The following is a 14026-nucleotide window of genomic DNA, read 5'->3' as shown; positions in this document are numbered from 1 at the left end:
AATGTCAGAATGGGAAAGAAAGGTGATTTAAGCAATTTTGAGAGTGGCATGGTTGTTGGTGGTAACCTCCTCCCTGTAGGCTGACTCGTCTTTGTCACTGATCAGGCCTACCATCGTGGTGCGTCTGCGAACTTGACGATGGTGTTGGAGCTATGTACAGGAACACAGTCACAGGTGAAGAGGGAGTACATGAGGGGGCTCAGTACACAGCCTTGTGGAACACCAGTGTTCAGGATCAAGGGTGGAGGAGGTGAAGTTGTCTAACCTGACAGACAACTGGGGTCTGTTGGTTAGGAAGTACAAAGTCCAGTTGCAGAGAGAGGGGCTGAACCCTAGGTCACGGAGTTTGTTGACCAGCCTGGAGGCGATGATGGTGTGGAATACTGAGCTAAAGTCTATGAACAGCATTCTTACATAGGTGTTGGTTTTGTCCAGCTGTGTCAGGCCAGAATGTAAAGCAGTGGAGATGACGTCCTCTGTAGACCTGTTCAGTTGATAGGCAATCTGGTAGGGATCCAGTGTTGGGGGGAGGCAGGACTTAAGGTGGGCCAGGACCAGTCTTTTGAAGTACTTCATGATCATGGACATAGACAGGTCAGAAGTCATTCAGGCTGGATGCAGTCAACTGCTTCGGCAATGGCTCAATGGTTGCAGTCTTCAAGCATGTGGGGACAACCGCCTGGGCCAGTGACAGGTTGAAAATGTCAGTAAAGACCTCGGCCAGCTGTCCAGCACATGCTCTGAGCACACGCCCGGGAATGCCATCAGGACCAGCAGCCTTGTGTGCATCTACCCTGTTCAGTGCAGAAAACACATCTGTGATGGATAGTCTGAGGGGGAGGTCGTCTGGGGGGAGCTCAGCTTTAATGGCTGGATCTTTGTTTTCCCTGTCGAAGTGAACATAGAACCTGCTTAACTCGTCGACAATGGAGAGGTTGCTGGCTGTGGGAGTAGCGTTCTTGGCCGGTAGTCTGTGATGGCTATAGACCTTCGCATTGCTGGATCTGAAAGCAGCGTTGCTTGCCTTTAGCCATTGTCCTCTCTGTTCTCTGACCTCTCTGTTCATCCAAGGCTTTATTAGTTTATGGGTGGTGACATTTTTCATGCAGATGTTAATGTAATCCAGAACTGAGGAAGCATATGTTTCATTGTCCGTATGGGAGTCAAGGGTGGCTTGAGTGGCAAACAAACTCCAGTCTGTATGTTGAAACTGGTGTTGTAGTAGTGAGCCTGCTCCCTCTGGCCACAGGTCAACTGTCCTGACTGATTGTTTCACACATTCAATGAGGGGTAAATACTTGGAAGTAGGAACAGTGAAAGGTGATCAGACTGTCCCAGGTGGGGGAGGGGAATTGCTTTGTAAGCCTCTGGAATGTTTGAATACTTGTCTAGTGTATTGTCTCCTCTGGTGAATATATCATTGTGAAATGCAGTTGTGGTGGTAAATAAATAATAAATTAATTGACTAATAATCATGTGATCAATTACTATATAATTTTTTTTGATAAATAATTTTAGAAGCTGACATTACTGCACTCATATCCAAAGCAATAATTTGGTTTGACCAACATGAGCAGTTGATCCCACGCCACCTGGGAAACTGATTACTCCTCCCACGGAATATGGTTGTCTAACAGCCTTCAAGAGAAATTACTTAAAAAGGACATTGCCCAAAAAATTGGTTGTTACCACCATTATACAGTCTTCTAATCCCTTCAAACAAGACATTGCACGACAGGAAGGATATCAACAACCTTGTTTGATTTCAATTAGGACATCACAGTGTATTTCATCATCAGTGAAATTATGGACAGAGCCTTCTAGGGTGGGGATGTATTGCAGATATTATTTTTAATTCCCAACTGATATCAACCTAATACTCCCAGTGGACCTGGAGAACAGCTTTCCAACAAGTCTAGAAAGTAGACAATTTGAAGGAGCATAATCCAGATCCCAGTGTTATCAATACTCTATAAATGGGGAAGCTGTAATTTAAAGCAGAAAGAATGTGTCCAGTTTTCTGAGGGTTACAAGAACATTAAATCAATGCCATATCAAACATTTACAGAACATATGTTTTGAATACAAGATATGGAAAATCAACTGAATAAGTTGGTTTAAAACAGTTTAAGTGGCATCAAAACTGGTCACCAACGTTATTATGTAAGGGTCAGTAGAATAATTCCGGTTATAAAGTCAGTCTTATACAACAGTATTGAGCAATACAATACAGAGTATTGGATTTCTGGAAAACATTTTTGTCATATATTACAGCTGACAGCCCTCAATGATCAAGTATGATGAAGTTAATTGGTTAAAGAACACACACAGAGAATAACAAATTCCCTACTCATCACATCTCTGTCTATTTCTCAAAACCCATTGGAATAAACCCAAGGTCAGAAAGGAGTGACCTCTAGCTACATCATCCAATGAGATTTATGAACTAAAGAAAAGGTCATGTGAAGAGTATGCAATAATTCAAGACAAAATATTATCAGTGTTTTTGAGGTAGGTAGCAATTTCTTGCTTGTTTTTTCCCCCATTTCTATAGAAAATGATTGCAAAAGTACTGGTTACACAGAAATGATTTGAGTAACTGCCATACCTATGATTGCCATTACCAATATTATGAGTAATGACTCATTCACCTTAACACAATTCAGTCAGTGTATGCTGGGTTTCTATTCACTGTTGAATACAGGAATGTTGACACCATATAAATCAATTCTTAATCCAGTCAAGAATCCATGTTGTGTGTCGTGTGATCCTTTTTATAGTATCAGTCATAATTACCTAGTGCCCTGAGCAACACATTTCCATGTTTGAATCATGAAATTAGACCAGGAATGGCTTTGGTTTCAGTGAGAATAAACAAGTGGGCATGAAAATAGAATGACAGGATTCCCAAAAATAGTTCATCTAGCTCCTCATCCTTTCTATCAAAGGCAAACAGATCTATGTCCGACAGATGTACTATTCAATCTCTTACAAGCTTACTGCAAGTAAGTTGGATGGACCATATTTACTCTTCTCAAATGCTAGGAACATAGTATCATTTCAATATCCCCACAAACTGGTGACATCCCAAAGAAAACATGAACATTCATATTACGTCCCTCAAAATGTATTTCTACTATGTTATCTAAGGTACATTCCTGACCATCAATCGACCATTGTATAAGGATGACCTGGTAATTTTTTTCATGGAACCTTTATGTAGTTTCTTTTTAATTCATAAAAACGTAACTACCCTTAAAACTTAACTACTTAACTCCCTTTATAAAACATAATAATTCCCAGGACTTCTTGAACATTCAAAGAATTTCATTCTTTAGGATTTAATGTGATGGTTCCAAATTAATGTTCCCTGGGGGAGCGTTTTGTAGTTTGTAGTTTTTTTGTCAGAACACAACATGGGGAGGCAGAATAATGGTTCCTTACGCAGAATGGTTCTTTACTGAGCAGAGGGCAGAAGACAAACTCGGATGTCAGACAGGCTGAGGTCAAAACCAGGATACTAAAAAGGCAAAAGTACACAAGGGCAAGGCACAAATCGGAGTTGTGGTCAGGCTGGTAGTCACAGCCAAAAATATACAAGAAACAGAGCAAAGGTACAGTCAAGAACCGGTCAGCTGGGTCAAAACAGGCTAGACGGTCAAAACATGGAAACGCTATCACAGTACTTGGAATCACAGGCTTAGTAGGTAGTGTAGCCACAAACAATGAAACAGAAAAAACCTGAATAAATAAGGTGTTTGCTTATGAGCAGCAGGTGAAAATTATCAAACTAAATGAAGAACCAAACTGAGAATAGAACTACAGAAACTAAAAAGCAGAGCAAAGATGTACAATAAACTAGATTGGTTCAATGGTGTCAAAAAAGGGACAAAAAACAACCCCCCCCCCCAAAAAAAAAGTGAGGATCGTGTCGTTTTAGGATGGTCTCACAACTTTAATTGTAGAAGTCTTTATGACATTGGATTATAACCAATATAATAATAAATAATAATGTGTAAACATATTGTAATGTCATTCATACTATCACACAATGTATGCTAATGAGTTTTCTTAGCAGTTTTTGATTAAATTGGAGAATGCTGGATTTTTTTGTCATAGGCTACCAGTGCATATCATGTTTTGATGAAGGGTACTTATGTTTTCCTAAATAAATATTAAACTACATTATTTCATGGTATATCCATGTCCTACACTTTTACGACTAACTAATGAACAACATGTGAGTTTTGGTGGTCTGTTACAATATGATTACATTGGAGAGGATCACTTCAGTACTAACTTTTACTACGTCTCTATCCGGGATTTGACCTCACAACTTTGGAATTGGGAGTGTGCTGATATTTGCATTGTGCCGTTGTGCCACATTGGCAATCTGACAAAGGAATGTGAGTAAGAGGGACTGCTGCCTCGCAGACAGATGTTTAAGCCTTTGCCTAGTATGAGGTGCGAAGGCAGCAGGTGGAATGCCGGAGACAGAGAGAGCATGCAGCGCCACACGGAGCAACCGTCACTCCTAGGTTTAAGCAACTTTGTCCTTTATTCTGCAGAAAAATCGAATATTAACTGTGCAAGCAGGTTCCAGAAACAAGAACACTTATAAAAACTTTAACTCTACCCCTAAGATAGGCAGCTAATATACAACTAGCTACACAAAGACAGCTAAATTGCTAGATTTTTTTTCCAAGCTGACACAGTTGTGGAATTATAGGTAACTGCAATGCCCAGGGACAGAAATACAGATTTTTGGTTTTACCATGTTAGGAATCAAATTAGCAACCTTTTGGTCACTAATCATATGCCATAAGACTAGGCTAACTGCTGCATACCTGCCGCCACTTGATAGTTAAGTAAAGAACATTAGCTAAAGTTGTGTACTAGTAGATTTTTAAGGTTGACAACTTTGTCTCACGTCATTCCCATCAATAAAATAATCGAGCTGCTATCCGTTAATTGCAACTTCTGAATCCCCTAAACCTATCGGTATATGTGTCCCTCTGTATTTAGAGTAATTATTTTGTCTATTTGTCTGTTTTTCTATATTGTTCTTCATTTGTTCATTTGCATTTATTTATTTAAACAGTATGTTGTCCTGTGTACTGTCTTGTCTTGCAATTAAATGCATTTGGCCATGTTGACATTAATAATAAGAATTGTGTCTACATTTATAGAAATGTCCCTGTGATCAACCTGGCACTACATATAATGTCCAGTAGATCATGGCACAATGTCCTGACAATAATCTTTCTTGGGGTCATCATTGGGACCAAATGAGAACTACCAAAACACAACTGTCAGGGAACATCAGATATAATAATCTGTCATGGACTGAACTAAACCAATAAAAAAGTTATAAGAAATGTTTTGTGCTTTGGCTTAATTGGCTTACTCTACCAACCAATCATCTCCCATAACACCTCTCCTCATGTGGTTTGTGAACCCAAGCATCAATTGTTGTGTTTCAAAGTGGTTGTGGGACAGTGAACATTACAGCTGTCAGTCTTGATACTGAACTGACTCATTCGTCGGATAAAATGTTTTAACTACAGTAGATAGATAAATAGATCGATAGATTCAACTAATTTGTAAATGAACAAGTACAAGTACAGCACAACGAAATGCAATTACATCTAACCAGAAGTGCAAATAGAAGAGGGCAGGTAATTTGCAAGTAAGAACTATTAAGTAAATAACTGCTAATTTGCAAAAACTGGGTAGACACTGAGCCTCGCTATTTACACGAGCCGCCATCTTGCCGCTAGGCCTGTAGCTGGTTGTCTTACTGAAGAAAAACATTATATTAAGTGTTTTAAGGTACCAAATGGTTAATTTAAATGTTTATCCTATTCATAAGCAATGGTGTGTGTGTGTGTGTTTGATTCAGTCAAAGCTCTTTGGCTGGTTATAAATGGTCGGTTGAATGAATGTCACAGTGCTGAATGCAGCTTTTTGTCCACATTAATAATTCAAGTGAGGGAATAGGTTCTCCACATCTTGTGTTTGTATACTGTCTTTATATATTCTTCTTATGGTACTGAGGACCCTATGCCCCTCATTTGGTTTGTCTGTGATTGATCTTCACCATATTCTCCCCTCAGCCATACTTTCATCTATTTACACAATCTAGGACTAGTCCAGGAACAGCATCCAGGTATGAACTAGTAAAAGCATTTGAAATATTCTGTTTGTATTTATAAGTGGTAGGGCAAATGTAACATCATTTCACCAATTACTTAAGGAATACCTGTCTATTCGTGGTCTTGGTGTAGGTTATTTAGGCTTAAATGCTGCTTGAAATATAACTCCTACAGCTTCAAACTTAGCTGCCCTATATGAATACAACTGGAAAACAGGAATCTTTATGAACAGGTCAAGACAAGTAAAAATTTGAAGTGTATTACCCCAGTAAAAGTGCTGAGTCAAACTTCATAAACCATGCAAAAACACTGAGCGACATGCGTTGTGCGCGTGTGATTTTTTGCGTATGATACAACATAACATTTATTTCCACATGTACGGTGTTCCGTGTTTTCAACAAGCATGGACCTGTGTGCATGTGTATGTGTGTGTGACGGGAGAGAGGGGAAGCACAACTGAGTGAGAGAGAAAGACAGAGCGTGGGGAGGTCGAGCAAGCAAATGAGAGGTGGAGTTGGAGAGTGAGAGCAAGCGGAGGCACAGAGCTGAGTGAGAGGAGAGAGTGCCAAAGAGCTAAGGCTAAGCATGGCAATCACTCCCTCACCATCCAGTGTTCGATATGGTTCGATTCCAGGAGAGGGGCTCGTTCATGCCTGGTTATAATTCTCCTAATGCCTTTGCTTTTGCTTTTCCGACACACTGGACCCTTCATCCATATTGTCTTCGGCTTTAATGCATGGTAAGTCTAATTTAAATTCCTCCAAAAACAGTCCAACACATTTAACGTTCTTAATAGCACACATACATAACTTCATTGGATGATATTTGGTTAATATCTGTTGTACATATTTCCATTCATTTTTTATGACACATCTGAATTTAAGTGCCAGTGTAAAGATGTAGTTGAAACAATACCTTTTTAATAGCCCTATTTCATATTTCATTTTCTATTGACACAGTGATATTGTGGTTTTAAGTAACATGGTGAGTACATTACACCGAATGTGCCTCATTTTACTTGTACATTTTGAGTGACATAGAGTTTGAATGATATATGAGATTGGTCTGTTTTTGTTTACTTGTGTTAGTACTCTCTGATGTTTTGGATGTAATTCATCCACTGCAGCAGGAATGCTGTGTTATAGTGTCTTATTGATTTTTGATTGGGTGAGCATGCCATGCACTGTAATGCATCTGGGTTGGGTCACCTGTCGGTTGATTAGGGTCAGGGTATCTCCCCTCTTCATGGAGACACCCTAACACATTTCTTCTTTATATAACTGACAATTAAAAAATGAAATCTGTATATCTTTAGACAATGTAACATTATTTGTGTTATTGCACAGATTATTACACCCAATATTGTTTATTTGTGGATTTCTACCGAAGACGTAGTTATGTCTTGATTATATTATTTGTGTTTAGAGATGGTAATCTCAACAAATTAACAATCATTGTAGAATGGACATTAAGGTACAATGGTGGTATTTCGAGAGGTACATCTGTTTAGTCTTGGTTTTTAAATATTATTCCAGTATGTGCTTCTGAAATTTTCATTTATGTGAGAAAGCTCTGTTTGCACATTCAAGCTCAGACTTTTTAAACAGACTGTGATGCAAAGCCTAGCCTGTGAGTTCACCCAAGCAGCAACACAGTAGACATAACACACCACGTCTTTACTGCATGTGCTGCTCAATATCTAAGTAGTGTGTGTTGTGTGCCTTGACAGGTATTAAAAGGGACGGCCATACAAGGAATAGAAACGCCTAAGACTCAAATCTTTCAGTTCACAAGGCCTTCTCAGACACCGGAGGAATCAATTTTAGTTTTAGGTTTGGTTATGCATTTGAGAGAGATGGTGAAAGAAGCAAAGGGACTGAGAGAGACAACCATAATCAAGGCTGGACGGCAACACTGAAAGGGAGAGAGCGAAAGCAACAGAGGAACATGTGTTTAACTTTCAACTTCGGTGATCGTTGTCTACAATTTCATGAGAATTTGAAAGAACACAGTGCAGCAAAATAATCTGTCTGAGTGGGAAGGCAGTGAGCGAAGGACGTGGACTTCAACGATTAGTTCTCTGGAAGTCTTTTCAAATACTACTGACAAGCCATACACAGTGTTTTACATTAATACTGGGATTTTATTTATACAGCAAAGGTCCGTTGTCAGTGGATGAATTTGACCTAGCTGTTTTACCAAACTTCCAATTGCCTGACCTTTAGTTTCAGTCCCCAGCTGCCTTACCTTTTAAAATGATGACAACTATATCATCTCTCTGCCTGCCTAATGTCTCTCTCTCCTACTGAAGCCAATGAACAAACTGACAGACTTGGATTAGAGGCAAGCCAGTCTGGTTGTTGAGGCCTTCAATTCGGATGATTCGATTAGATATACTTATCCTTTTCCTCTTGATCAGGAAAAAGGCCCAGAAATAACCTTCAAGAACCTAGAGACACTCTGCACCATCACTCATCATCACTGTTCACCCCTGTAACATAGGCTACAAAAACAATAATGGCTGCTGGAGTTGCGACATGGCTGCCCTTTGCTAGGGCAGCAGCCGTGGGCTGGCTACCACTTGCCCAAAAGACTATGCCCAAGCCTCCTGTGGACAAGAAGAGCCGCAGTGATGAGATCCTGTTTGTGAATGTGAGCGGACTACGCTTTCAGACATGGAAGAACACCTTGGACCGTTACCCTGACACCCTTCTAGGCAGCTCGGAAAAGGAGTTTTTCTATAACGAGGAAACTCAGGAATATTTCTTTGACAGGGATCCAGAGATGTTCCGCCATATACTAAACTTTTTTCGAACAGGCAAGCTACATTACCCGCGACATGAATGCATTCAAGCCTTCGAGGAGGAACTAGCTTTTTATGGCATAATACCTGAGATCATAGGTGACTGCTGTATGGAAGAGTACCGGGATCGCAAGAAGGAGAACCAGGAGCGTTTGGCTGAGGACACAGAGGCAGAGAATGCTGGAGACGCTCCACTGCCCCCAGGCGCCACGTTACGAGAGAGGCTATGGAGGGCATTTGAGAACCCTCACACAAGCACCATGGCTCTGGTTTTCTACTATGTCACTGGTTTCTTCATTGCTGTGTCTGTTATTGCAAACGTTGTGGAAACGGTTCCCTGCCGACCAATCAAAGGGAGTATAAAGGACCTGCCATGTGGTGAGAAGTTTTCTGTGGCCTTCTTTTGTATGGACACAGCCTGTGTGCTTATATTCTCCTTTGAGTACCTCATGAGGCTGTATGCTGCCCCCAGCCGCTGTGATTTTGCACGTTCAGTGATGAGTGTGATAGACGTGGTGGCCATCTTGCCCTTCTACATTGGCCTTGTCATGCCCGAGAACGAGGAAGTCAGTGGGGCCTTTGTCACCCTAAGAGTCTTCCGGGTATTCCGTATCTTCAAGTTCTCCCGTCACTCTCAGGGGCTGCGCATCCTGGGCTGTACGCTGCAGAGCTGTGCCTCTGAGCTGGGCTTCCTTCTCTTCTCCCTCACCATGGCTGTCATCATCTTCGCCACTGTCATGTTCTACGCTGAGAAAGGCACCAAGGGAACCAATTTCACCAGCATTCCTGCCTCCTTCTGGTACACCATTGTCACCATGACTACCCTAGGGTAAGTACTTGGGTTTTGGTTACTACTTAACCTTTCACATCACCATATCAAAAACAAGTCAAATTGTATTTGTATTTCACATAATTTAAAAAACAACTGGTGTATCATATTTGTGAAATGTTTACTTATGGGTCTTTTTCCAAAAATGCAGAGTTAAAAATAAAAAAATTATAAAAAGAAAAGACAAGAAATTCAGTGTGTATAGAATGAATAACAGTAAAGAATGACAATGGCATAACCAAATACAGGGTGAAACATTTGCGTTCATGTGAAGGGGTGTGACATAGTTGAGGTTAATCTACATACAGGTGGTGGTAAGGTAACTAGGCAACAGGGTAGACAATAAACACTAGCGTTGGTGTATGAAATACATGTAAAAATTTGCGTGTGTGTGTGGAGTCAGTATGCATGTGTGTCCCAGAAGGATAATAAAACATCCTGTGTGTGTTTTTGTGTGCAGCATTAGTGTATAATTGTTATGTGTGAATGAGCGTGTGCTCGGGTGAAGTGGCAGTGGGTGTGCACTGAAAGCGTACTAACAGAATAGTCCAGGTAGCCATTAATGAATCATTTAGATCAGTTCCATATAAACGTCTGCTACCATACACACTGTAGAGTTGAATAAGCTTCAGGATATATGTAGGTTAGTCTGTATATTAAATTGTGTTAGTACTCTCAATAGAATCAACTGACAAATAGCTTGGACTGGGAATGAGTCATTTTATAGTTTCAATCCCCTGTCGTCCTCTCAGTCCGACGCTACTCTTATGTGTCACTCTCCAACCCTCTCTGCAGGTTTGTTGTGAATGGATGTGTGCTCTGAATGGGAAGTTAATGGGGTTCAAATGATTTGACAGGCTCGCCAAACACTTGGCATAGATGACAATCAGGGTTTTAAAACAATGTCATTTAGTTGGCAAGCTATTTGAATAGTACAATTTTTTACATGATTTCTATTATTAATAAGAGGGCTCTCTCTTTCCCAGAACAGAAACACTGCGGTGAAATCTGCTGTACAAAGATACCAAGTGTGTATTACAGTCTAATCTGGGGACATTGTTTATTTTGGTTTGAATCAATAAATAAAATAACAAAATAAAGTCACAACTGAACTACAGTAGAGGAGTGATTCATATCATGCTCTTGAGGAGAGTGTAGTAAAATATGCAGTGAGTGCAGGAACATAGATATTTAGGGAACCCAGAATGAGCTGCACCCTGTTTCAAACCGTCCTTCATCAAACTACCACTGCGGCAGACACAGTATGTTGTTATGTTGACTGAGGACTCATTCATTGGATTATTTTAAGTGCGCCTGGGACACAGGAACAGCAGAATCCCAGTGAGCCTTGGTACTTGCCTCTGTCTTCCCCAGGCCTCTTTCTCCACCACGCCCCTGAGTCATCCGGTTTGTTTTGATGGAAATCCCCCAGTCCATTAAACTCAAATCAGTATGTGTCCAAGCACTAAATGGGCTCTGGCAACGCAGCATAGATGTTGCTTTTACTACCGTCTCCATTTTGTTCTGGAAACTCCAGCCACCATTATTATTTCAACTTCAGTTCGCATTATTATTTCAACTTCAGCAGCTATTATGATTTATCCTTTATGTGAGCCATTTCTCCACCATACAAATGCAGATTTTCACCATAGAAATGCAGATTGCAGATTATTATACACAAGGTAATGGGAAATATGTTATAGTTAATTTGTTATAGTTGGTGTAATTGCATAAATATATTTGTCATCTTCCTGATGATTTTCTCTTTATTTAGGTTTGGTTGTGCATTGCTAGTGTCAGAAAGTTGTGATAAATCTCTAGAAACAACTAAAATAAAGATGGAGGAGCACACAGGCTGATATAAACCTAAATATTGAGCTGTTGGGCAGGATAGACTATAAAATAAGGAATCCGAACCACACATCGTAAAACATTGCCTAAAATGCCAAGCTAGCTGTGTATTCTAGTTAGCTCTCATAGGATAAACAAAGGAAGTTCTGTTTGTACTGTACCACTTAAATTGGACATGTGTTCAAAAAGCATGTATTAGCTCGGTTATCATTGAAATACAAACAAAATAGGCTCTTACTTCCCTTGCTTCCTGTGTAACCTTTGGTTTGCAACAACAGGTGTTTGTACACACATTGCAGTCTGTGTCTCCAGCATGTAAACGATTAGAAAGTACCAAATGATCTTCTAATGGCCTCAGACAAAGGTTCCGCATCCGTCCTGTTGCTTCCTGATCTTAGTGCTGCTTTTGACACTATTGATCACTCCCTTCTCTTAGAGAGACTGGAATCCCATATTGGCCTACGTGGACATGTTCTAGCCTGGTTTAAATCTTATTTATCTGAAAGATATCAGTTTGTATGTGTGGATGGCGTATCCTCTGACAAGTCAAAGGTATGATTTGGTGTTCCTCAAGGCTCGTTTCTGGGCCCATTATTGTTCTCACTATATATGCTGCCTTTGGACGATGTAATCCGAAATCACAATGTACATTTTCACTGTTATGCTGATGACACACAGTTATATATATCAATGAAGCACGGAGAAACCCCGTATAAAATATGTCTCAAGAGTTGCTTATTTTAATCTTTGAAACTTTCTATCAAAAACTGATGCAGAAAAACTAATTCATGCTTTCGTTACTTCTAGATTAGATTACTGCAATGCTCTTCTTTCCGGGTTACCCTGACAAATCAATAAATAATCAATTAGTGCTGCACACGGCTGCTAGAATCCTAACTAGAACAAAAAAACTGAACACATTACTCCTGTACTAGCATTCTTACACTGGCTGCCTGTTAGGGTTAGGGCTGATTTTACTGTTAACCTTTAAATCAACACATGGACTTGCTCCTACTTACCTTGCTGAAATGATCCAGCCATGCATACCTACACGTAACCTTAGATCGCAAGATGCAGGGCTTTTAATTGTACCTAGAATTTCTAAACAAACAGCTGGCGGCAGGGCCTTTTCTCATAGAGCCCCACTACTGTGGAATGATCTGACAATTAAGGTTAGAAATGCAAACTCAGTGCAAACTTTCAAGTGTCTACTAAAAACGAATCTCTACAGCACGGTTAATAATTAGGTGTAGCCTGGCCCGGGGGTGTGAAGGTGACCAGTAGGCTTGATACTGTCCACCCTTGCTGTCTTGCCAGGTGGGCTCTCGTCGCCACTGGGATGCCCTCCCTCCAATGCCTTTCGGGGGAAGAGTCACTGGCTTGTTGATGTTTCTCTGTTGCGCAATTGTGCAATTGGGCTGTACTCTGCTGGCAATACTTGGCCCTCATTCAGGGTGGTTGTGGTTGGTGGTGTGATGGTAATTCCATCGATCGACACTCTTAAAGGAGTAAGAAACAGAGACAAAATTCTCTTGGCACCATTTTAATATCATTTGCAAATAACGCTCCTCTACCTATCTAAACATGGGGACTCCGTACTTTAACTAGTTACTCATTCATACATGCATAGGACCAAGAATACATCAGTTTAAGAATTTCCACAACAGTGGGTGTCCCTTTGGTTGATGCCTGGCAATGTGGGTGGATTGATTTCCTGCCTGTTGGGCCCTGTCCAGGGACTCCCCTGGGTAGGGCCACAGTGTCGCCGGACCCCCCCTGTCTCAGTCCCAAGGTCGTGCTGGGGGAGTATGGTCAGTTCTCCTTCTCCACTATAAATCGTTGTTGATATGAGGAATGCATTTTCTGAATTTTACCAGTCTCCTCCCGTTTTAAACTTTAGGAGGACATGAGGTCCTGGTCCACACCTGTGGAGTACCTGGTTTGGGGAGCCCGTTGCTGTCCCTGTCCTTGTCCATCTGGTCATACTTCTGACCTAGTCTAAATTTAAATAGACTCTGGATTTAGCCCACATGCATTTATAAATTATTCCAATTGGACTCTTAATACCTCACCCGGCACAGCCAGAAGAGGACTGGTCCCCCCTCTGAGCCTGGGTCCTCTCTAGGTTTCTTCCTAAATTTCGGCCTTCTTAGGGAGTTTTTCCTAGCCACTTATCATAACTCATGTAGTGTGGAATGTAATGCAGTATTATGGCATAAAACTGTGTGATTTTGTTGATTTTCTCTGTATAGTTCTAAAGTTATCCAGTTGTATAATATCTGCATACATTTTAGCACTTCTTAAATGGATTATAAAATGGATGCCTAACGTGGTGCCCATAAAGTGGATTTCTAATATTTGTCTGTGATTCCAGCTTATCTCATGTTG

The 14026-nt window shown here is 40.6% G+C and overlaps 1 protein-coding gene across 1 annotated transcript in view; it reads left to right on the top strand.

Annotated features, from left to right (window-relative positions):
* The first annotated feature begins 6716 nt into the window (after positions 1-6716).
* Positions 6717-14026, top strand: part of kcnd1 (potassium voltage-gated channel, Shal-related subfamily, member 1) — a 49610-nt gene continuing 42300 nt past the window's right edge. The window contains exons 1-2 of the mRNA XM_013136392.4: positions 6717-6894; positions 7885-9787. Of these exons, the coding sequence (XP_012991846.3) occupies positions 8673-9787 (1115 nt within the window). The 5' untranslated portion in view covers positions 6717-6894; positions 7885-8672. The remainder of the gene's footprint in view (positions 6895-7884; positions 9788-14026) is intronic.

The sequence above is a fragment of the Esox lucius genome, chromosome 12 (assembly GCF_011004845.1).
Source record: "Esox lucius isolate fEsoLuc1 chromosome 12, fEsoLuc1.pri, whole genome shotgun sequence".
NCBI lineage: Eukaryota > Metazoa > Chordata > Actinopteri > Esociformes > Esocidae > Esox > Esox lucius.
Note: the sequence above shows the minus strand (reverse complement) of the source record. Positions and strands in the feature narration are given on the sequence as shown.